Source organism: Camelina sativa, chromosome 11, assembly GCF_000633955.1.
Source record: "Camelina sativa cultivar DH55 chromosome 11, Cs, whole genome shotgun sequence".
Classification (NCBI taxonomy): domain Eukaryota; kingdom Viridiplantae; phylum Streptophyta; class Magnoliopsida; order Brassicales; family Brassicaceae; genus Camelina; species Camelina sativa.
Window position 1 is genome coordinate 10,705,975 of NC_025695.1, and position 24,069 is coordinate 10,730,043.

General features: G+C 33.1%; 5 protein-coding genes across 13 annotated transcripts; 2 read left to right on the plus strand and 3 right to left on the minus strand.

Moving 5' to 3' along the window:
- Positions 3,797-7,057, plus strand: LOC104722786 (adenine phosphoribosyltransferase 3). Its single transcript, XM_010441011.2, has 6 exons — positions 3,797-3,984; positions 4,418-4,528; positions 6,229-6,321; positions 6,419-6,568; positions 6,672-6,730; positions 6,845-7,057. Exons 1-6 carry the CDS (start codon positions 3,900-3,902, stop codon positions 6,896-6,898), a joined length of 552 nt encoding a protein of 183 aa, XP_010439313.1. The 5' UTR covers positions 3,797-3,899; the 3' UTR covers positions 6,899-7,057.
- On the minus strand, positions 8,414-9,493 carry LOC104722787. Its single transcript, XM_010441012.2, has one exon. The coding sequence runs from the start codon at positions 9,251-9,253 to the stop codon at positions 8,459-8,461; it is 795 nt and encodes a 264-aa protein (XP_010439314.1). The 5' UTR covers positions 9,254-9,493; the 3' UTR covers positions 8,414-8,458.
- Positions 10,418-13,831, plus strand: LOC104722788 (probable lipid phosphate phosphatase beta). 9 transcript variants are annotated; one of them, XR_757249.2, is made up of 4 exons: positions 10,418-11,151; positions 11,830-11,945; positions 12,122-13,228; positions 13,615-13,831. XR_757249.2 is itself a non-coding variant. In XM_010441014.2 (4 exons), exons 1-3 carry the CDS (start codon positions 10,514-10,516, stop codon positions 12,211-12,213), a joined length of 846 nt encoding a protein of 281 aa, XP_010439316.1. In that variant the 5' UTR covers positions 10,418-10,513; the 3' UTR covers positions 12,214-12,243; positions 12,404-13,831. The 9 variants fall into 9 exon arrangements, 6 of the variants coding, with proteins under 6 accessions (XP_010439316.1, XP_010439317.1, XP_010439315.1 ...); XR_757248.2 differs by having other exon boundaries at positions 12,122-12,527; positions 12,957-13,831; XR_757250.2 differs by having other exon boundaries at positions 12,122-12,527.
- Positions 17,724-18,536, minus strand: LOC104727835. The gene is made up of 2 exons (XM_010446905.2): positions 18,197-18,536; positions 17,724-18,058 (listed from the first exon to the last, which is right to left on the minus strand). Exons 1-2 carry the CDS (start codon positions 18,534-18,536, stop codon positions 17,724-17,726), a joined length of 675 nt encoding a protein of 224 aa, XP_010445207.2.
- Positions 19,615-20,343, minus strand: LOC104727837 (glutathione S-transferase T3-like). Its single transcript, XM_010446906.1, has one exon. The coding sequence runs from the start codon at positions 20,341-20,343 to the stop codon at positions 19,615-19,617; it is 729 nt and encodes a 242-aa protein (XP_010445208.1).

The following is a 24,069-nucleotide window of genomic DNA, read 5'->3' on the forward strand; positions in this document are numbered from 1 at the left end:
CCATGATTTTGTCCCATTGGGTTTTCCTGGTAAGGTTTTAATGAGGCAGCGTCCCCAAGCGTATTACGGTGATCTCTTAGCATTTGTACGGTTATGTCATCCAAGGGGAAGTGTTGTAAATCACTTAGGATGGATCTCCATGACCGGCCCATAGACCATCTTTTCTTAGTCCTAGTCAGTTTTGTACTAATGATTTATCTATCCCTATATATATGTATTATTCGATTGATTAATGTTAATAAGAAAAGAAAATACATCTTTCGAGTATCTGTACTTTCACAACAAAATAAATTATATGGCCGAAATTGACAGAACAGAAGAATACAACAGGAAAAAATATTAAGGAAAATGACTCTTTTTCTTCTTTAGGAGAAAGACTTTAAAGATGTGAAAAGGAGAGGCGAGAAACAAAAAAAAAAAAGTTAGTGGGAAGACTAATGGGTTAATGGAGCACAACAATAACTAACACTCGTCCACAAAAAATTGTGAGATAGTCCAATTGATTCGACCGATTATAGTACACTCCACAATCAGCTTACTACTTTCCTTTTGTCCCTTTTTATAATTAATCGATACCTTTGTTTTTTTCAACCCCATATCCAAAATTAATTTATGGGTTAATTTCTCCTATGTTAGCAAATTTTCTTATAGTTAATAGTATTTTACATTTGTTTCGAGAAATGATAAATAAAATTTTAGTACTACTTTTTATTTTGGGACAAATTTTGGTACTAGTTTATATTTATATTTGTAGATGTATATATCAATATTTGTAGATCGTGAACATAGTACATTAATATACAAAACTGATATACATCACTTTAAATGTTAGGCTATCAATGAAAGGTCTAGATGGTGACTACGGTCGGGACGGCTAAATCCGTCAACTGTTTAAACTGCTCCAAAAATAGAGTGGACAGCAGACCACCACAGATTAACGTTATTTGTACACAAAAAGAATCCGCAGTTGGTCTGCAGCGGTTTTCTTTTGTATTTTTTGGACCGCACCACTGCGAACTAAATTTATAAATAGTAAATAAAAAGTGGTCTAGTCCGCTGACGGATTTGTCTACCCTGACCACTGTCACCATTAACACCCTAATTTTTTTAAAGTGATGTTTAACCGAATTAATTTCGCTTTTAATTAACGAATTTTGTCCTTGTAATCTATAAAAAAATTTCATACCACAAGAAATTATTTTTTGTTTCATATGAAATACAATTTCGTACACCCAAACATCGGAATTTTTTATATGTTTTTCGTTTCTTAAATATATGTAATAGAATAATAAAAATAAGAAATATACCATTTTCGTACAAAAGTAAAAGTGTGAGTCACAATATGCTTACCAAAAGTGGTCATATGAAATCTAGACTTCATCCAAAACACGGAATAAAAGAGATTCGCCTACTTTTGCAGCTATACCATTGTTGATGCTGCTAATAATTTGTAATCTTTAAAACTGGCTTCTAATGATAATATTTTTTTGATGTTATATAATTTGTATATTGTGTAGTATATGGGATTCTAGGTTATGAAGAAGATGACATTAAATGTAAGACGAATCACAACACCATAACTGTTGGACACATATGTCCCAAGTTAGATTTTGAGCATGTTTCTCCAAGATTTAGTGCAATAATTGAAGAACTGGACAGAATAAGAAACGAAAAGACTCGTGGAGGGGTAAACTGGTAAGATGCTAATTCGAAATTGAAGAGTGGCCTATCAAATATCAAAAGGTGGTGAGCTTTTTTTTTATCTTATTCTAGACCATGGACAGGTCTAATTAAAAGCTCCATATAAATTTATAAAATAGACATAATAAAATCTAAAATAGAAAAAGATAGAAACATCGCTTTCATTTTTATGAAGTTTTCATTATATATTTATATTCTGAAAATTTTTTTTCTCAATTCCAAAAACAAAATCTATATGTAGAGATCTGCCACACTCAAAATTCCACCTTGGACTTTGTGCAGTAAAGTGTGTTTAGATACGAGAGTTAGGCGAAATCTTTAGGGTCTTGCTCGAACTAGTTGATGATATTTGTTTAGATTTTCTGTTTGACCATAGTATCTGAATTGTTTTTAAAGACAATCATATTGTATGACGGGGACCTAAATAATCTGAGTTTGGTGTTGGAATATCTATCACCGGACTAAATTCTTGACGACCATTATTATACTTAGATTTTGGGATACGATTTTCATATTAGCATGTACATTTCACAAGTTCACGAGTGAAAATGTTACACATATTCATTAAAAGAAGAAATTGTTAAATGGATTACCAAAAGTAAATGAATGTAATCATCCTGTCTAAGTATTTTAACTTCATATCTTAAATTTTATATAACCGGTTTTGAAAGCTCGACATAGTTGAAATTGTTTTTAAGAGAAACGTCATTATTTATATCCGTATCAAAATAGTAGCAATTACTAATATCTAGTGATATTATACGTATATTTTTTGTTTGTCTTAATAATATATATGATTACATATATCATAGAGTGACTCAAAAGAAAGCAATAGCATAAGCCAGTAAATTACATATTTTTGTTGTAATAACACTATTTTATTCATTTGTTTGTTAGCTACATTATAATAACAAAAAGTAGTTAGTAATATTTTACATCTCTATGTATATTTTTTTTTATAATACATCTTTATACGTTTTAGTAAATAAATATTATACACAAAAAAGAGCAGAGTCATATTTCTTGTATAAACAACATGTACTATATGTGAAAGTTTACTAGGTAAATGTTACCGGAAGTTGTAAAGCGTAAATCACACTTAACTCATTCTCCAAGTTGGGTTTGTTGACTATTTCCTTCCAATCAAAAGATATATAATGGGAGAGACTCTAAACCACATGTTTACTATTAATAATTATAGGACAAACTGAAACAACAAATAAAGATAAAGGAGTTCAAGTTTTATTCTAAAAATTCTAATCTTGAAGATAAGATAATGAAACAGACCACTTGTCTCTCCGCATTGCTATAGCTCTCATAATTTAACGAAGAAGGACACTTCATCTTTTTAAGCTTTTTGTATTAACATGATAATTGTTTGGGGATTACAAACAAAAAAAAATCGAGACAGCCCAGTGTTTAAACGACACGTTTAACGCTTTGATCATGTCAGCTAATGAGACATAGATTAGATATGTCTTGTACTATTCTAAAAAAAAAATACAATTAAACTAAAATATTTTAAAAAACATTGTGTTCTATTTTTGGAGGCATTACAATAACCAATGTTAATAAAACATAAATACAATATAATATAATAGATATTCATGTATAAATTAGAAAAAAACATATCATCCAAAGATTATGAAGCCCACCCACCCAAAAAAGAATAACATGATGATCATAGTGTAAATATATATAAATGTTTTAATTTTTCAAAATTATTAAACCTATAATAACGACCACCTTAGAAACCTATCCAGATACTTTTTAGATTTTGGAAGATTTTGTTGGATGACATATTATTATTGGTTTAGAAGTTTATATAATATCTAAAATAGTTTATTAATTACTATTTTTCCAATTAGGTAAATAAATAAATTTTCTTTTATTTTCTCTTATCTTATTGGCTCTTTACAGTTGTACAGAGAGATTTAAACACATTTTAAGCACACTGCAATTTTAATAAGCACAGAGAAGAATCTAACCAAATTTTTGTTTTTTTTTTTTAATTTTTATAGATATAAATAGTGGTAAGGCTTCACTTTCTTTTCTTTCTCTCTCCCACTCTAAACTTGAACCAGAGAGAGAGAAGATACCCTTAATAAATAAATAAAAAACAGAGGATTTCACATTCTGTGTTTTGTTTGATTGTTTAGATTATAATATTTTTTTTTCTTTTGGTTCTTCGTTTGACAATGTCGGGAAACAAAGAAGAAGAGGATCCTCGTATCAACGGAATCAAAACTAAGATCCGTGTCGTTCCAGATTTTCCCAAGAAAGGTAACTTTTTTTCTTCCCTTTTCTTTTCTTTTTCTTACTTCTTTTGGAATTGTTTTATATCGAAGTGTGCTCTGTTCTTTTTTTTTTTTTTTTCTTTAGTTACATGCTCTATTTTCGTCGCATGGCAAGTATTGTTTTGTCTTGAGAAACTAGTTTTCCCCAAGAAAAATGCAGGTGTTTCGTAGTCTGACAATAATATCTGATAGCTTGTTTTTTTTGAAACAGTTTGATGTACACAGTTTTCTTGGTCTTGAATCTGTCTTGGTTTTGCTATGAAGTTCTTCTAATTTGACCATTTACATATTTTCTTGAGGATTCTTGTTTTTTTTTTTTTTGTTAAACAAAAAACAAGAATTGTTACATAGAGAAACGAGAATTGTTACATAGAGAAAAAAAGAATAGTAGAAAGGGTAGTAACATGAGAAGATTGCAGGGATAATGTTTCAAGACATAACAACAGTGTTGTTGGATCCGAAAGCTTTCAAAGACACGATTGATCTGTTTGTGGAGAGGTACAGAGACAAGAACATCTCAGTGGTTGCAGGTAAATAAATATATATCATCTCTTTCTCTCTTTGCAAATTCATATTTTTATTATTTTTGACAGTGTAATTTTTATGGAATTACTATCCAAAATATTTGACCTATTTGAGTGAACTGTATTATTTTATTGTTTTCAAGATTTTCCGGTGAAAAAAGTGGGTAGGTCATGATTTTAGTGACTTTTCTAGTTTTTTTTTGTTTTTTTTTTTGAATATTGGAACAAAAACCATTTAATTTCTTCTTTTTTTTCTTTCATATTTTAATGTTTTTTTGAACCGTAAATAGTTGAATTGTTGGTGCGTGGTAATTTGTGGAGTCTTTTTTTTTTTTAAGTCAAATGCTAATTAGTGGAATCTTAAAGATATAATTCCGAAATTTTATTTACATTGAACTTAGATGGAGAACATTAGAAATTAGGAATATCTCAAATAGGTTGCTCAACTTGGTTATTCAGTTTACCAAAAAAAAAAACTTGGTTATTCATCCAAAGTGGTTGTTCTATGTGGTGTTCATTTTTTGTTTGTAGTTGTGTTTGCACTTTAATGAGATTATTAAAAAGATCTGTTGTTTTAATTGGATTTATGAGTGAATAAATAAATGTGTAGAAATTAATTTGATATATGCTATATCAGAATTTGAAGTTCATATGGAAATACATACTCACGTACGTACACAAATTGTAGAAAAAGAATCTATTCGATACAAATTTTGGTTGAGACAAGACTTTCTCTTATCTCTGAAATCTAATCTTTCTGTGTGATTCGAATGATTGAATGAGATTGATTGCCTGGATCATTCTTTCTTCTGAATCATATAAGAAAAAGTGTTATTTTTTATATATATATTCTTCTACTTTTTAAAAACCTTATAATTGTTGATCTTACTTATGTTAAAAGTGTTTGTCTGTGTGTGTGTATGTGGTGGGTGTTGTTTGGATAGATGGGTAGTTGAGTGATGGATGTAACCTTTTTAAAAGAGTTGGCCCCAAAAAAAACTTGATTTGGGTTTTCATTCTTTTTCTATCATCATTGTTTTGGCCAATTCTTCTTCCCACTTTTTCTGTATGTCTCTCTTCTTCTATGTAATGAAGTACAAAAACTTTGTAACTTTGTTTACTGTTGCAGTATAAAGTATGATGAGGTACATCATTTCCCTTTTACTTTTTTATAAATCAGTATACTTTTTCAGTTGCCTTTTCAAATCAATAGAATCTTGCATAGACAGATTTAAAAGAAAGAAATCATCAAAAGGATACAAACTCGTTTGATATATACCAAACTTTATATTAATGTGTAAACATCTGATTTACGAGCTTCTATATTTATAAAATGAATGTCACAAAACTCGTGTTTAAGGAAGTCTTTATATGTGCATGGCACATGGTACATAACAAAATTTATGTATTTGATTATTCATTTTTTTTATATATACGTAGAATACTAGTAATTTAATAATTAAGCCCATACAATACATATCTAGACTACTACATGTAGCACTGAATCGTATCTTTTGTGTTAGTGCTCTAGAATCTGTCTATTGGGTTTGTTGTTGGGACAGAGAGTCATTCTTTAGCTTTTCTTCAATGCCAATGTTCTTAGCTGGACTCTTTGTAATAATAACAACATACATAATTGTGTTTATGCAAAGAATGATTAAAGTATTGTGATTATCGCTACTTAACCATGTTTGCTATGATTTCAGGAATAGAGGCTCGCGGTTTCATATTCGGTCCACCAATTGCGCTAGCCATTGGAGCAAAGTTCGTTCCCCTTCGGAAACCCAAGAAACTGCCTGGTTCTTAAAACTTTGCATACCTTTCAAATAATTTTATAACCATTATATATATGCCTAACAAATTGTTTATGGGTTACATGACATAAAATGTAACTAGGTGAAACGATATTTGAGGAATACGAGCTAGAGTATGGGAATGACAGGCTAGAGATGCACATAGGAGCCGTGGAGGCTGGAGACCGAGCTTTGGTTGTTGATGATCTCATTGCGACTGGTGGTACTCTCTGCGCTGCCATTAACTTGCTCGGTAACTTTCCCAAAGCTATATGAAAATTCAATCGAGTTGAATCTAACCGATTTGCAAGATACTCATTACTCTTTTGTGAATTGTTTTGGGGACCATGTTTTAGAGAGGGTTGGAGCAGAAGTGGTGGAATGTGCATGTGTGATAGAGTTACCGGACTTAAAGGTTTGCTGTCGTGAAAATTTAATACATTATATTCGAAACACAATAGATTGAGATCTTTTTATATTGGTGTGGCATTTAATATTTTTGAGGTGGGGAATTTATTTCTTTTTGCAGGGAAGGCAGAGACTCAAGGGGAAGCCATTGTGTATGCTTGTGGAGTACCGATGATATGATTTTTAGCTGAGTTATTTGGATTATCGAACTTTATGGGGTTAATTAATTTGGTTACCGAAAATTCGGATTGTTGCAGTCGCAGACTTATTATTGGGATTATACAGTATTTTAATTTAAAACCTGGCGGATTAGCTGGAACAAATAATTCTATTATTCTAATTTCTTTGCTGTTAAAAAAGTAGTATACTACTATCTATATTCATACTATATAAACTACCCGTATATACTACTTAACACAATTATCGTTTTTGGAGTAACTTCAAACATAGCCGGTAAGATCAATGTGAATGCGTAGATAGAGACATATATACACACATCATTAGAGGATCGTCTTATTTACACATTCACATCATTACACTATCATGGTTTATGGGTTGGAGAGTCTATGGGTTAGTGCACATACGTGCCCACACACACGCATATTTTCAAAATATATTTGAGAAAAAGTGTTTTATGTATATTATCAACAAAATATTTGGAAGAGCAAACAGCCAAACACCCACAAAATATTAACGACCCAATATGAAGTAAAACACAGAATTCGTACCTAGTATTGTTTATGCCGAGTTCTACATATACATGCATCATATGGTTAAGACACATAATTATAATTATAAGAGACAAATAAAATATTTTCCTAGGTCAAGAAGACAAGAACTATGATTAGGATCTCCATTGATATATATCATCATTTCTAGTCTTCCACCAGATTGTCTTTGCCATGATTATGTTTTTCCGATCACATTTTCTGAAGTCAAACTAAAACACATATATCAATCCCCACCAAAAAAGAGAGAGAGAGTAAATTATTGGCCTATGCAATATTTACATATCTAAATGATGCACTACATATTAACAAAGTAAAAACTTTAGACGTGTGTATTTCACCCTTCATTGTCTAGAAAAATGCAATCATACTCATCTGTCTACATGTTGCCCCAAAAAAAAAAAAAAAAAAAAAAAAAAAAACTCATCTGTCTACATATTTACATAAGTTAATTATGTAAAAACCACTTACATAAGTATTGTGAAAACATGATTTCTCAATATTCATTTGGAATCATAGGTTTGCTTTTTTAGGTTCATTGAAAAGGTAGATTATGCATGTTAATTTCTCTACTCAAGATAAAAGTGTTTCTTTCCGTAAATTAATATCTACGTTCGTATAAAGACAAAGATAAATGAGTCGGACATGTAGCTTTTTGTTCAACATGTTAATAGGGATGATTTTTTATGGTCGTTATAATCAAATCGCAACACACATCGATCACGTCATAATTAAGAAAGGTCGACACAGTCTGACTTCCCAAACGCTTACAAACGTGGTAATTAAGCTACCACGCCTCAACCTGCAAAAAAGAGTTTGATAGGCCACGCCACAATATTGGTCTGCATCCCCCAAAGAAAGCTTTAATCACATATATCATCTTTCTATATTTAAGTACCATGACCCTTCAACCAATTCACAACGGTGTTAATAACATGTGTTGTTGATATAGAAAAAAAAATTACAGTGTCTATAAGAAAATATTTATAACGTTTTTTTTTATCATATCACAATCTGAAAATGATTAGAAAACAAGGCAACACCGCACGTGTATCAAAGACAAACAACTCGCCGTCACGACCCGCTACCGAGTCCGACCCAAACCCGATTCTATCATCAACCCGACCCGCTATCACCCGACAAATTACCATCGCCTTCCTTCCTCCGCCACTTCCGCCGCTCACGTACGCTTCACCACTACCCGAAAACGTACACACAGCTTGACTTTTCCCGCCGGCAAAAACCCACGAGCCGCCGTTAAACCCATCCGCAACCGGATAAAACCTCATCATCTCGTTGCCGTCAGCCAAACACCGTGCGTCCTCCTCCTCGCACGTGCCTACGTTTAAACCAGCACGTGACTTCATAACCTCTCTGTACTCCTCGAACCGGGTCACTGTCCTCGACCCGTTTTCCACTTTGAAAATCATCTCTATCCGACCCGGAAACTCGTCGGAGCTCCAGCTTGACTGGAATATGATCTCCACTACGTTCCTTGACGGGTGACCATCGGGAAGCTCGGTCAGCGTTTCGGATGCGCGGGCAGATTTGCTCCTTCGGGTTCGGGTTTGCGGGTTAAGAAGCTCTGTTTCGGTTTGACAAGACTTCAAACGCCTTAGGTTCTGGTCTGGTTTCGGGTTTTTCTTACCTAATAATCGTGTATCGATCACGTCTTTGACGCAATGTGAGCTCTTTCGACTACAACCGTAACTCGACGAGATTAGTGGTTTAGTTTTGAAGTTACAGACATCATCGAACGCTTTTGATTTGCATTGCAATGACTTGAGCCACCCGTTAGGCATCTTCGTGTTATCGGATCCTGATCTTTATCGTCTTGTTGTCTCTTTTTCTCTCTTCACAAGTTAAAGTAAAGTTGGTAAAGCTACGAAGGAACAATACCCGCGAGCGTTTTATCATGATCAGCAATTACGAATTTTACCATTTTCTTTATCTACTAGGTTTGGCCCATGTTAACGTGGTGGTGGGTATATATAATATAATCAATAGAAAAATATGTTAATATTTTGGTGGTGACTCAGATCATATAAGTTGATTTTGTGAATGTTAAATTGATTTTTAGATTTGTGTGTAGGTTGTGTATACATGCGACTGATTTTGAATTTGATGAGAGCTAGGGATTTTATTTATGGTTTCTATAAAAGTTATTGAAGAAGGAATTTATGATTAGAGAGGCCTGCCTGAGTGAGAAGAGAAGGTTAGGTGAAGAAGCAAAAAAATTTCTTTTTACATTAAATGAGGAAAGCAAATTTGACGTAGTGTTTCCTGTTAACGTATCAAGAACTGAATGGTTTTAAGTGTTGTGTCGGATGTTATTTATTGAGATATTGACAAAATAATAAATACGAATCCGAGTCGTTTTACTGTAGTGTAACAACAAGGTAAGGGGAATCAGTAGGAGTAGGACCTTCTAATGTTTTCTGAACATTTACTTACTTCTTCATATTGTATAGTACTTATATAACTATGGTAAATATGCTGAAATGAAGCATTTTGGAAAAAAGTTTTGTCATTACGAGTTAGGGATATTGATTGTGGTAATTTCGAGTCTTCGACCAACGATTAAAATTATCTTCGTTTTGCAGTTGCTAGAGATATATAATATTCATAGTTATGATGTGTTTGGTTTACGGTTTGCTAACGAGTACATGACGATAACTTCGGGTTGGTTGATTTAAAACTTACACTGATCATATAAATTTATATTTGTACAAAGTATATTATTGAACTAACAACTACTCCAAAATAACGAGATTTACTCTCTTTTGGTCACTGATTAGTGAAAAAAAAAAAAAAAATGTTGCTAGTGTTCTATTGCTAATTTAATAGTGACTTGTGTATCCTTTTCAATCTGCTTTTATCTATATGGGCTTAATAAACAAGGCCCAATATAAATGTCTTCAGTTTCATGGACATTTTTCTCCCTTACGAAAGTGGCGTCGTTTTGTAGACTCGGCTTCATAATTTAAAAATCTTTGAGTAATCTCTTCCGTTCTCCTAAACGTAGTCGTTTCACATTAGACTCAAATCTTTAAACAACAGTTATGTCTCCGTCGACGGCGGCGATTTTCGTCGGTCCAATCTTAGCGGTGGACGCCGCCGTATCTCGCGCAATTCACACGGCGGCGAAACCATCCCTCCCACCGTTTCTTCTCCTCTTCCTCGAAATCTCAGCTGATTTCAGATTCTCCTTCCCCGTATCACTTTCCCTCCTCCTCTCCCCTCCATTACGCTCTTTCCTCGTCCCATTCCTCCTCGGCCTCCTCTTCGATCTAATCTTCGTCGGACTCGTGAAATTGATCTTCCGTCGTGCTCGTCCCGCTTACAATCACCCTTCAATGTCCGCCGCTGTATCAGCTGATCACTATTCCTTTCCCTCAGGTCACGCCTCTCGCGTCTTCTTCGTTGCTGCATCTGTTCACTTCTTCTCAGCTGTTGTAGAAGCTCCGACGGTTGGTCCAACCTACTCTTTCTTAGATGGATGGATCAGAGATCATAACGATGGCGTTGTGAAAGGAGAGGTTGTGGTGGCTGTATGGATCTGGGCAACATTGACTGCGGTTTCTAGGATTCTGTTAGGGAGACATTATGTGCACGATGTAGCTGCTGGTGCTTGCTTAGGGATTCTAGAAGCTCTCTTTGCTCTTCGGTTTCTGAGATTTGATGAATTGATCTTTGGAAGGTAAGCAAAAGAAAAAAAAAATTAATTGTTGTTTGTTGGTTTCAACATATTTTGTTATGTAATTGTTGTGAATTTGAAATTGTTTTAATGTACACATCTGTGAACAAGAATTGTATTGTTCATGAATCAAAGATTGTTCTTTTTGGTTTCACAGTCTCATGGCAAGGCCGTTGTATGAAATTTTGTGTTATATCATCCTTAATGTGACTAATGAGAGATCTTATGCACTTTGTAATGTTATCGAGTTAGGCCTGCAACAGGAAAGGCTAAACCTTTCACATTGATGTTATTGTTATGTGAGTATCAGAAGAGTATGGTTTGAGATCATCTGTGAACCAGATGAGCTGTTTGAAACAATGAACTTGTGGATGGATGTAATCTTCTTAGCTTACTTTATACAGATTTTACCATGTTTCTTTCTATGTTACTTCTCTCCGTTGTTTTTGCTTTCGAGTTTTGAAAAGATAAAATTGAGGGAAAAAGCACTGGCATGTGGAATGTTGGTAATGAGAGACCATGACTGATTGATTAGATGTTTTTCGTTACTGTTAAACATGTTATGCTTGCCAATATCTGTGGTTCCTCTGCGTTTTGGGAATATTTACTACCTTGTGAGTTGGTTTCTATTTCTTTGCTCTCTTTCTTAGTGTAGCCAGCATGTTCTGTACTATGTTGCAGACTCTTTCGTTATCGTCAGAAAGAAAACCGTTGCTACATTTCCCAAGAATCATATTATCTCTTTCAACCGATGCCTTCGCTTTGTTGGATATATACTCTTGCAAGCTCGGTCACAGGTTTTTACTCGAAGCTCTGCCTCTTCATGTTGCCTTTGGTTTGCTAATCTCATCTTTTGTCTTAGGTCGGTGAAAGTTATGCATATGCTAGGCATGGGTTTTTAGGGTATCAGTTATAACAGGTAATCTTAGTACATCAAAGGTTCAGTAGTAACTTAGAATGTTTAAGGTTGCAGGAGATGCGTGTGAAATTGGACCCACCCTGCAGTATGTAAGAGGCTGTCTTCTACGATCGTGGAGCAAACTGGGTGGGAGATATTATTTTTAAAAATAGCTATAATTGAAGCTTGAATGAAAGGTCCAAGATTGTTTTTTTCTTGAGTAGCTTTTTCACCTTCTAATTATTCCTCTACTTTTTTTTTTTGGGTGAAATGTAGAAGATGGGTATGAATGTGATTGATTGATTGTGACATCATAAACTTGCTCAATTATCGCTGACAGAATTTGTTATGTGTCAGCTGTTTCTACAGCAATTCCTGCAGGAAACTCTGTTGATTAGACTGAGAAAACAGAGCCAAAGCTTAGATGGCAAGGAGGTGTAAAGTCCCGATCTGAAAATTCAGTTGACATGACTCTCTCACGGTAACAATCTCTTTTTCTAAGATATAACCACCATATTGCTTCTTGGATTGGGTTCTTGATGGTATCCTTATAAACCCGATACCAGAACCAACCGGTTATGAGTTTGGAGTGAGAGTATGAGTGTGTTATGAATTATGGGATTGGTATGTGTTGTTTACCTTGGATTGGTTCCTGTCATCATTTATGAGAGGGTGTGTAATGAATTAGGATTGGTATGTGTTGTTTTCTTTGGTGTTATGTATGCTGCAAAAGTAGAGGCACACAAAGTAGGATGGTACATCAAGAACAATGCCCACCATTGGAAAACTTTGATTAATGAGTTCACATGGTTCTCTCCTGTAGATAAAACAAGGACATACCTTGTTTCAACCTTAATGATCACTCTTAGTTTTTTGTGGCTACCAAACAAAACCTCTTTTAATATTTCAGTGTCTCCTCATCAGACCCTACCACCATTTTGAGCACGCGGCGTCGTAGTTTTTTGACAAAAAAAAAGAACTGGAACAGCCCCAGTTTTATGATTAGCAAAAGAGAGTGTGATTAGCAAACTGATAAATCAAACACTGTAAAAGATAAAGGAGTGATATTTGAGTTGAGAGGTGGTGATGGAACATTGTAGCAGTGAATCTCCTTTTACATCTGAGAGTGGCAGAGGGTTGAAAGGGGTCTGGTCTGGTCATCTCTTTGTTACCATATTTGAGGTGAATTATTGTTGTACTAGAGTTTCTTATTTTTGCCCTAAATTTTGCAAGTCAAGCACTCCCCCTGGGACTGTGACCTAGCTCAGGTAAAAAAGTGGATCTAAAGCTAGAGAGGTCTGATGCTGTTTCTGAGTTCATCATTATCATGTCCTGCACTAACATCCCAAAAAAAGGAAGAAAATTTTGTTTGAAAAAGAAAATTTGATTACAAGCATGTGAGTACTTTTTATTAGAAATTCTGAAAGAGAAGAGGATAGTACCAACAACACACACACATACACCTATAAGAAATAACTTTCTTCTGATGTTTCTTTTCGGGCTTTGTTTCATATTCTTTTGTGAAAGTTGAAATTTTTTACTTCTAATTTGTGACATAATAATTGCAGGTTAGGAGGAGGTTTAACAGCAGGAATTGAATTCAAATATTGGTATTTTTGGTATAATAATAAAAAAAAATCATAAAACTGAAATTTCATTTTCTTTTTGGGGGGTCATTGTGGGTTGTCCTCCACTTTCTAGTTTTCTATGGCACTCGTGTTCTCATAAACTGTGTATATTTGTTAAATAATAAGAAAATATAGAGATAAAACTTATAAAGGACCACCGAGAGAGATTGGATTTTACAATAGCAAAGGGAACCTGAAGCACAGAAAAAGAAAAAGGTCAGATGTGATGACAGACATATATTACACTTCTCTTTTAACTTTAACCTATGTTTCATATCTTTGCCATATTATTCATTTTATAACAGAAGAAACAAAAAAATGGGTGCAATCTTGACCGGATAAAAACTACAGTTACACCAAATTCTCTTCTAACAATCTTTTCATCTATAATTAGTTGTGACTTGTGAATGAAGATGAATCTTACAACAAGAGAGTGGTTGATTATTTGGGGACTGGGAAAATGTAGTAATTCAATTTTGGGATCCAAAAGTATATTCTTCAATTGTATATAGTTTCATACATAATTAAATATTTGGTAAATGTAACGTATTTCTTAAGAAAAGTGCTCTGGAGAACTTTTAAAGGGTTATTGTTTTTTTAAATGTTAAACCATATTTGTAAGAAAAAGGGGAACTACAAAACAGTATCTTATTCATTGCTCAGTTTTATTTTCTTCTTCAAAAGCCACGCAAGTGGCACAAATCCGTACATAAACATTAAATATGAGAATCTTTTGTTCTCTCCTAACATTTTACATGGTAAAAATAAATAACTATTCTTGATTTGGATTAATGCTGAAAATAAAAATAAAAATAAAGACTGTGTACATAGTACATACTATTCTTGATTTTTGTTATCTCCTTCAACAATATCGAAAAGGCAATATTTTTATTTAGAGGTAAACACCATTTTCACTAGTTTGGTAGTCGTCAAAAAAAATCTACGACCATCTTCTGAAAGTCCAACAATAGTTCACAAAATGCTTCCAACTTGGCAAATGAAATATGAATGAAGAAGTGTATTATATTATACACTCCAAACTACATATATATATATATATAGTAAGAGAAAAATGGAAATGCAAATAAAAATATAAGAGCTGATTGGGATATAAACATCCACATGTTTTAATGTTTTACAAACTAAATATATTTCTAATTTTGTTATGTTTTTTTTTGTTGATAAAGGCTAATAATATACTACTTATTTATATTATAAAATAAATATATCACAACGGTTACAATAATAAATGGTGCAATCAAGCAAAAGTTAGAATGTTCTATCGGTTAGACTCACTTGCACTAACTACTTAACCTAAAGTTGGTTAATAAAAAAAGCAAAAGTCTAGCTACAACCATAATCAATCAACTCTATAACAAAGGAGAGAACACACAATCGAGAACGACAGTTAGCTATTTTGGTTATCAGGAAAAATTCCAAGTTGAATGTTTCAGTAGTTACTAGTTAGTTTGATAGACTCAAACTCTCAAAGTTTCTATGTTAACTAATACACGATTAAAGTTTTAAAGCTGTAAAATATTGAAAAACATGTAGATGCAGATGGAGTCGTCCTTTATTAGGTGTAAATTGAGTTACTATCTCAATAACGTTTTGAATATATGAATATATCTGTCTGTGCAGTAGATATATACTAAACTAAGTACTACACTAGTACACTTAATTAATTCAATACAAATAGCAAAAGACTATGGAATTATGATAATTTTCATTTTTTTTTATCTTGATAATTCTCAAATGTAATTGTACATAATGCTGTACATATGTTAGACATATGTAATACAATATAAAATTTGAAAACGAACGTAAAGAACATGGAATGAATTATTATGCAAAATATACATCACGTGAAGCCTTTGCGAGTTGTTAAAAAAAAAAAAAAACAGAAATGATCCCAGCTGCTTCGTATCTTCTTAACTATCTTTACTAGTTTAAGATATATTCACTCTCAAGTTTATAATTTATGAGATTATTATAATACATCTTGGAAGTTGTAACACTGACGAAAATACGATGGTAGAACATAACCTTGGAGAAAAGAACTCATAAAGTGATTACAAAAGAATGCTAATACATATAGATAATTGCAAAAGTAAGCTGTTCACAGCTTGGAGAATTTTTTAATAGAGATAACCGAGTGGGGGTGGATGAGTGTGTAATGTTGAGTACTTATGAAACATGGATTTGATACACAGCTTTGTGTATTCCATATTCTTCTCTTCTTGATGACCCACGTTTTTTGCTTATTATTTATCTCAATAATCTCTTCCTCCCATTGTAATTTTCTTGTAAAATTTTCACATTTTAATTGATAAATACGCTTCATTGGATTCCTTTATTTTAATTTTCAAATTCAAGATCTATGACACTTTAGTCATTCGATGTCTTGCTTTGGACGTCATTTACATCATACAAGATATTTTCATGCAATTATTATATTAGCTTAGGTTTTACACACACCAACAAAAAAAAGACATTAATATCATATTGAATTATCAACAATCTCCACCAGTTCTTAAAAAATATAAATGAGCAACCAAATATGGAAGACGGATTTGAACCTGCAAGTCTAATTACCATGATTTTAAGTTATACCTTCTGTTATTAGAATTTTGAAGTAAATAACAATTTATACTGTATTATAATATGATCAGTAAAAAATTAGCATTTTTTCATATATATAACTAGCAAAAGTTACATTATAGCATATATTTCATTCTTTTGTAAGTGAAGGTTATTTGAAAACCTTTTGTACACAAAATATCTTCAAGCCACTAAACTTTCATTCAGATTTATTTTTTATAGTTGAAAATTATCGAAACAATAGTAGTATATTTCTTTTTATCATAAATTATAGATATTGTTAGGTTTAATGTTTTTGAGTGTGTTAGTCGTAATATTTTATTTTTATAAAAGGTTTTATGTTTTTTTTTTCTCAAAAAAATACTTTAAGATGATATTTACGCATTTTAAGATGGGGTCCTAATTCTTATAGATCACCTTTTTCTGATAAAATGTTTTATTTTCCATCATTGTTTGGCAATTAGATGGAAGCAGTATGGTTGGACATTTAGTCAAATGCCTTTTTGGACAATTATTGAAAGCAATAATATCTATTAAACACATTTATCTTCTAACAGAAAGTTGGATAGTACTTAATTAAAAATTCGTAACCTTCACATCATAAAAAGTTAAGAGGAGATAATATGGTTTGGAAGTTTTATTTGTCTTTAACTCTATTTTTAGTAGTTTTTGCTAGTTCGAAGAATATTAATATTCTCTTTCTTCACATCGTTTGGACCTTTTAACATATATGCTCATATTATTATAATGCATTAACAACATCTTGCAGTGTGATGAAAAAGATTATTGTATTAACATTAAGATTGAAAGACACGTCAAATTTTCCCACCAAAATATATAAATAAATAAATATAACTATATGACTATATGGCTAATTCAATCAAATTATAGCGTTTTGTTATTTTTGTTAGAGCAAGTTGAACGATAGACTGTTAAAAAAGATTTTAAGCATATTTTTGATTATAATAATTAGAAATAATGGAGTTAAAACTTTTTAAAAAAACTGTAAAATGGTATGCTCCAATAGTAAAATCCTAATTTTGGATTCTTAAATTTTTTTAAAAATTAATTTGTAAATTAAAATATGTCAAGCACAATTTGGTTGGTTGAAATTTATAAGCAATTTTTAAAACATAAATTATTGCATTTCATAAAATTTAAAGTTACATGATTTAAAAGCATATTAAAAAAAGATTACAAAAGCGATTAATTATAATCTTGACTTGTGCTGAATTTTTTCCATAAATTCTCAACCAAATCAGCTTTCAATCGTCGATGTCTTTTTCTATCACGAATATCATTTCGAGTGATCATCATATCAGCGAGGTTTGAAGGTTCCACAGAATATGTGGCATCCACTTGTGAAGTTTTGTCAGATTGTTCTTGTGCGAATTCTAACACATTAAACTCGGTGTATCCTGAGTATCCATCTCGTTCGTCTTCTACTATCATATTGTGCAGTATGATAAACCAATTTTTGCCTTATCCCAAAAAAGAGCAGGGTTTCTGACTATGGCAAATCGAGCTTGCAATACTCCAAAAGCACGTTCGACATCTTTAAATACAAATTCTTGATGTAAAGCAAATAAGGATGTTTTTTGATCTTGCGGAAGTGGAATAGATTTGACAAAAGTAGCCCATTCTGGATAAATACTATATGTGAGATAGTAAGCCATATGATACTCGTGGCCGTTGACACTATATTTCACTTTAGGAGCTTGGCCGTGTAATATATCATCAAAAACAGGTGAGCGATCAAGAACATTGATATCGTTTAATGTACCTGGAGGTCCGAAAAAAGCATGCCATATCCAGAGATCTTGTGAAGCTACAACCTCTAAAACAATTGTTGGCTTTCCAGACCCACGTGTATATTGACCTTTCCATGCGGTCGGGCAATTCTTCCACTCCCAATGCATACAGTAGATGCTTCCTATCATCCCAGGAAATCCCCGAAACTCTCCAATAGCAAGTAGTCGTTGCAAATCTTCCGGTGTGGGTCTCCTTAGATACTCATCTCCAAATAAATCATTGATTCCTTCAATAAAATGTTCCAAGCATGAAAGCGCCGTGCTTGGAGCAAGCCGGAGGTATTCGTCAACCGCATCAGCTGGACAGCCATATGCCATTATACGAATTGCTGCTGTAATCTTTTGTAGTGTCGAGAGACCGAACCTTCCGGTAGCATCTCGCCTTTGTTGAAAGAATGGAAAGGCAGTGGAGAGTCGTTCAACAATACGCATGAACAATCCCTTGTTCATTCTATAACGGCGTCCAAAAATTTGAGGAGAATATACGGGATCTTCACTAAAATAATCGTTCTATAACCGGATATGCCCTTCTTCACGTTTTCTTTCAATGTGGATTCTTTTTTTCTTTGGATTGGTTGCTTCTTCAAGATCACCATGCTGATTAACTTGATTATCCAAAGCTTGATCGAAAGCATTATCAAAAGTATTATCAAATATTCATCCATCATTTTTGAAAAACTAGGACGAGAAGAAGATGCCATCTTAGAATAAATAAGAAAAGGAAAATGTTTGTGGACTTGAGACTTTCGTGGAAGAAATAAAATAGAAATGTTTATGTGAAAGAAGATGTTTGAGATAACTTGGTATTGCTATCGAAGTGTTTATATATGAAAATATGTCTCATGCTTGTGCCAAGCATGTGGCTTTCATTGTTTGCCAAACTTGTGGTGATCCTATCAAATTATTTATCACATGCAATTTCTACTATACAAAGGTACAAATGCACATGAATCATAAAATTTAACTGTCACGTTCAACCCCCAATATGTGGTTCTGAATATCACACCATGTCATTGTCTTATTGCCTTATTGAATTCTTCCTCTTGTCTTCTTCTTTTTCTTCCGAATACACACAAACACAAACGAAACACAAACACAGAGGAAAGAACAAGTTAATAACAAGATTCTGAATGATACAAAAGCAGGAAAATAAACTTGCAATTTCAAACTGAACTCAAACTAACATTTATACAACATAACGTACAACCAAAATCAAAAAAAAAAAGGATCGCTTAAACATACAACCGATCTTCTTCAAAGAACATAAACTGAATATTAAACTCATAACATAAACTTAAACAAACATCAACAGAAAACTTAAACAAACATCAATAGGAAACTTAAACAAACATCAACAGGAGACCTAAACTCATAACTAGATCTCCAACATGTCACTAATTAACTTATTCTTCAAAGCCATTTCTTGTTCAGTAAGTGGCTCTGTTTTTGCGAGTAGACTGTCAAGCATTTTATGCTTGACAATCTTCTCTTTACGCAAGCTTTGCTTCTCTTTCAAAGCAAAGTCCTTTTACCTTATATCCCACATGCTCTCAAACCCCTCACTAGAAGCAACAACTGCTTGACTAGATGTTGGTTTGCTCACATGCCTTTTACCTTTGGCCTTTGCTGCCTTAATTCCAGGAGGTCGAGCTTGATCCTCCTCATCATCCATAACTGGCCCGGAGTTTGAAGTCTGATCATCAATTTTTCTTCTCTTTGATGATCCATTATCTTTCGTGGCATAAGAGAGACACCATTTCTGCTCATGGCGAAGCTCCCTCCAAGCATGCTCAAGAGTGAGCTTCATCTTGTAATCGTTGGCGAATATTTGGTAAGCCATTTTCATGACATCATCTTCACTCTGGCTACTTGACCTCTCTTTTGTTGCCGCATGATAGCTCCCAACAAACTTGCTAACATGATCGTTGATCTTCTGCCACCTTCCCTTATAGTGAAGGGGCTCTCTTTTATTTGTACCGGCTAGCTTAGGACTCTTGGCATAATAATCTGCAATGCGATGCCAAAAGGTATTGCCTTTTTGCTGATTCGAAGTAACTGCATCCTTGCTAGTGTTTAGCCAAGCATTGATGAGCAACGCATCTTCTGTGTGAGACCACTTCCTTCTTTCTCTACGCTCCTTAGGTCCACCTTCACCTAGGCTTGGATCCTCAGCATACGAATTGGTTTCAAGAGTGTTGTATGTGGTTTGACTAGTTAACAGGTCTACAAAACCTGAATCTTGACTATATGGATCCATAGTCAAGTTTCTGTTTTGAGTTTAATGGAGAAGGAAAACAATAAAGCAGAATCTCTAGTTTGTGTTTAAAAGGAGAAAGAAGAGCAAAGAAGAATCTCTGGTTTATGTTGAAAGCTTTGGGAGAGGAAAGAAGAATCGATGGTTTGTGTTTAAAGGAGAAGGAAGAGTATCAAGAAGCATTTATGTTAATGCGTAACTTGTTAGGTTTAATTAGATATTTGTGTTTAAGTGTGACTTGACAAGCAATCAATGACAACTACCAAGCATAAACACTAACTCGACAATAAATCTTTAACTGTTACAACTACCAAGCAATTTGTGTTTAACTGGGACAAAACAAGCAATCAATGTCAACTACCAAGCATTGAACTCAAACACTAACTCGAGAAAGAACATGAATTAAACAAGATTCTGAGAAAGTGAAATGAAAAGGCAGCAAAACATAATGCGTATGAGAGAAACTTACTTGTGTATGGGTCTGAAACTAACTTGGTGAGGTCATCTCCAAGACAGCAAAAAACAAAGACTAGTTAACAGGTCTATCAAACACACATTCCCCTGCAAAAAAAAAAAAAAACAGCTTAAGATAACAAAAACTGGTTAAAGAAGAGGGCAAAGTGTACAAAGCTCAAGCTATTTCTTATAACTTTGCCCGTATCAGTAGATCATGTTAAAGCAAGCTGCAAGAAAAAGATCACTATAACAGAAGTTTAGTTTCTTAAGAAGTTAAGAGCAAGAAAACTGATATCTCTACCTTGTCTACATCCATGTGACTCACGAGGGAAGCCCACCAGGAGGAAGACCCGCCTTTCATAAATTTCAAGATCCGACTCATAGCTACAATAATGGAAAATAGAAAATGAAAAGAGAATCTATCTCATGATCTTACTTCAAGTAATCTGTAACAACAAACAAAGGCGACATTTGTATAATGTAGTTCCAAAACACACAATAAAAGGATTTGGAAAGACTCATGCACCTGAAACTGCTTTTTATGAATGTATTTACAGCCAAGGCAGATTTTGTTGAGCAATACAGCAATCTCCTTGANCGAAATATGGGTTAATTATCGGGTACTAGAAATGTACAACCTCAAAATGCCCTAAACAGAAAGAAAAAGAAGCATATTCAATGAACTGACCATATATGAGCCAAGAGATGCAACAACAATATCGCCAAAACCAGATTTTTTACTATACCTTCGCAAACTTTTCGATCTTTGCTGCCACAGGTTATGCAGATAGCATCCGGATTTGGTAGCCCTAGCCGAGAATCAGTCACTTGATTCGCTGATTCAACCGGTATAACAGACATCAAAGCTAAATCATTGAACCATCAACTCATCAAATTCTCAAGCTGCCAACGGTAAACACTAATTTTCCTAACGTCAATACCCAATTGAAAGAACCCTAATTTTACTAATCAATTACCAAATCAGAAAACTCTATTTTTCTAATATTTATTCTCAATTCATACGATATCAAAGATCTACACTTCAAATCAAAGATATGTGTACCCATAGGACAAGATTGGAGCGTCCTTGAACCACACTCAGAGATTTCAATAATTTTCAGGTTTGGTGTTTGAGTTTGAGGAACCAGATATCAGCCGAAGTTGTTACCGACGTCGCTTAACGCCGGATTAGAAACCCATTTCCGACTCATCTCTTCTCTCAATTCAACAGACTCTCAATTCAATGGATTGAGGCTTGAGACAAAAATTCACCGATTATCGGCTCGAAAGAAATGAAAGAGAGAGGAGAAAAAAGGTTCAGTCAATTTTTTTGTTTTCTTTTGTTAATTTCACCAACCAATGACAGACCGGCACATATGAGATCATAAAGGATTCTAAAAATGTTTAACTTAAAATCAATTTTAACATTTATCATATATTTTGATTTATTTTTAATCTTAAACATCTCTTAAAAACTCCTTAAAAACCACCTTTGAATTTGCTCTTAGTAATGTGCACATGGGAACATATATATATGTGGATCCCTACATTAAATCGAGTCCATCACTTTCCATGGGAAAGCACCTCTCACAAAAGCAAGCTTCTCAATTATTTAATTTTGACGCTGATTCCTATTCATATTTGCTTATAAAAAGGTCTGAAGCATTACAAATTACTTAAATCAATTGGGAAATCCGATGTATTTTTCATATAATATAGAACTCTAACTTAGTTACTACAAAAATGGTATAACTGATCATGTAGTTTCTGAAGATTAGTCTTTATTCCATCATGCAACGTAACTGAAACCATCCGTACGTTTAGTTACTAAAATGTAAAACTCTACATTCATTGGATCATCCGTTTAGTTTAACCGACGAAGTCCAATATTTCTAAGATGCTTGATAAAAATAGAGATGAAAATGACATAAAACGGTTTAAAAGTCTATTTAATTGGGATATTTGTAGACTAAACATTATCTTACGTATATATATATTTAATTAACTACCAACCATCTATTTTAAGAAACTCTCTCAAATTAGATATGATAAATTCATATATTAATAGTATTATCAATGAAAAATGGGTTACTAGTTAATTAATTATTAGTTGGTGCTATATATGTATACGAATAATACCCAAACGATACATACAGTCTTATTTTATTTTTTTTGATCAAAACAGAGTCTTATTAATATGCAACTGATCAAACACAAAATATCATCATTTTTTTGGTTAAAAGGTTAAAGATACCAAAAACTACTAAAAACTCCATAGATTCTTACCGTTTGCTAAAAACTAATACGAATTTATAAAATCAAAATTAAAACTACACAAATTCATTATTGCTCTGGCCCCTGGGTTAACATAAACGTGTAGTACAAGATTGATCAATAAAATTTGTTATAGTTTTAGTCTTTTAGATTCACTCTATTGATCCATATAATTTAGCACCGTAACAACGGATCCATATGTATAGTTTATACTTTTAGTCGAGTTCTGCTAACTTAATAGTTAAAATAGATTAGACATGTGACTGAGACTAACTATCTTAATAATTTAATAAAGAGTGGACAAACTATTTGGGAACAAAACCACATATATGGGACATATGGCTGTTTGTGATGTTATCTAAAGATAATACTGGTCACAGACACAAAGACACGAAGAGTTACCATTATTATTTATAATTTTTTTGGTAGTTAGTGGTTTCGAATTGATCCCATCTTGGTTTCGTATTAGGATGACAATTTGTTCCCTGTTTTAATTCTTGTTTTTTGTTTATTTGTTTATTTTGGTATCGTGTATATATAATTATGAGTTTCGTTATTCATCAGTACTTCTGTTTCTGTAGATCACTAATATTGAGGGAAAATGCCCGGAACCTTCAGAACGAGATTAGCTGACAAGGGCATTTTACATGCATAATATTTGGAATAGCCTTATACTGTAAGTGTTAAGAGAAAACATGTTGCGGAGTTGCTGGAAAAGGTTTTATATGGTAAACATTTAAGAAAAACCTACCTACTGTAAGCGTATGACGTTGACAAAGATCGTTTACGGTAAGTGATTAAGAAGAACCTTCATGGCATTGCGTTTGGGATGGACATTAAATGTATGTGAAAAAACTTTGCTTGCTAGCTAATGGGAAGACTTTAAACGTTAGACATTTGGAAAAATTATTCTCGTATAGATTTATGGGGGAAACAAATTCCGTGGCAAGCATCTGAAAAATATTTTTATGGATAAATCACAAAAAAAAAAAAAAAAAA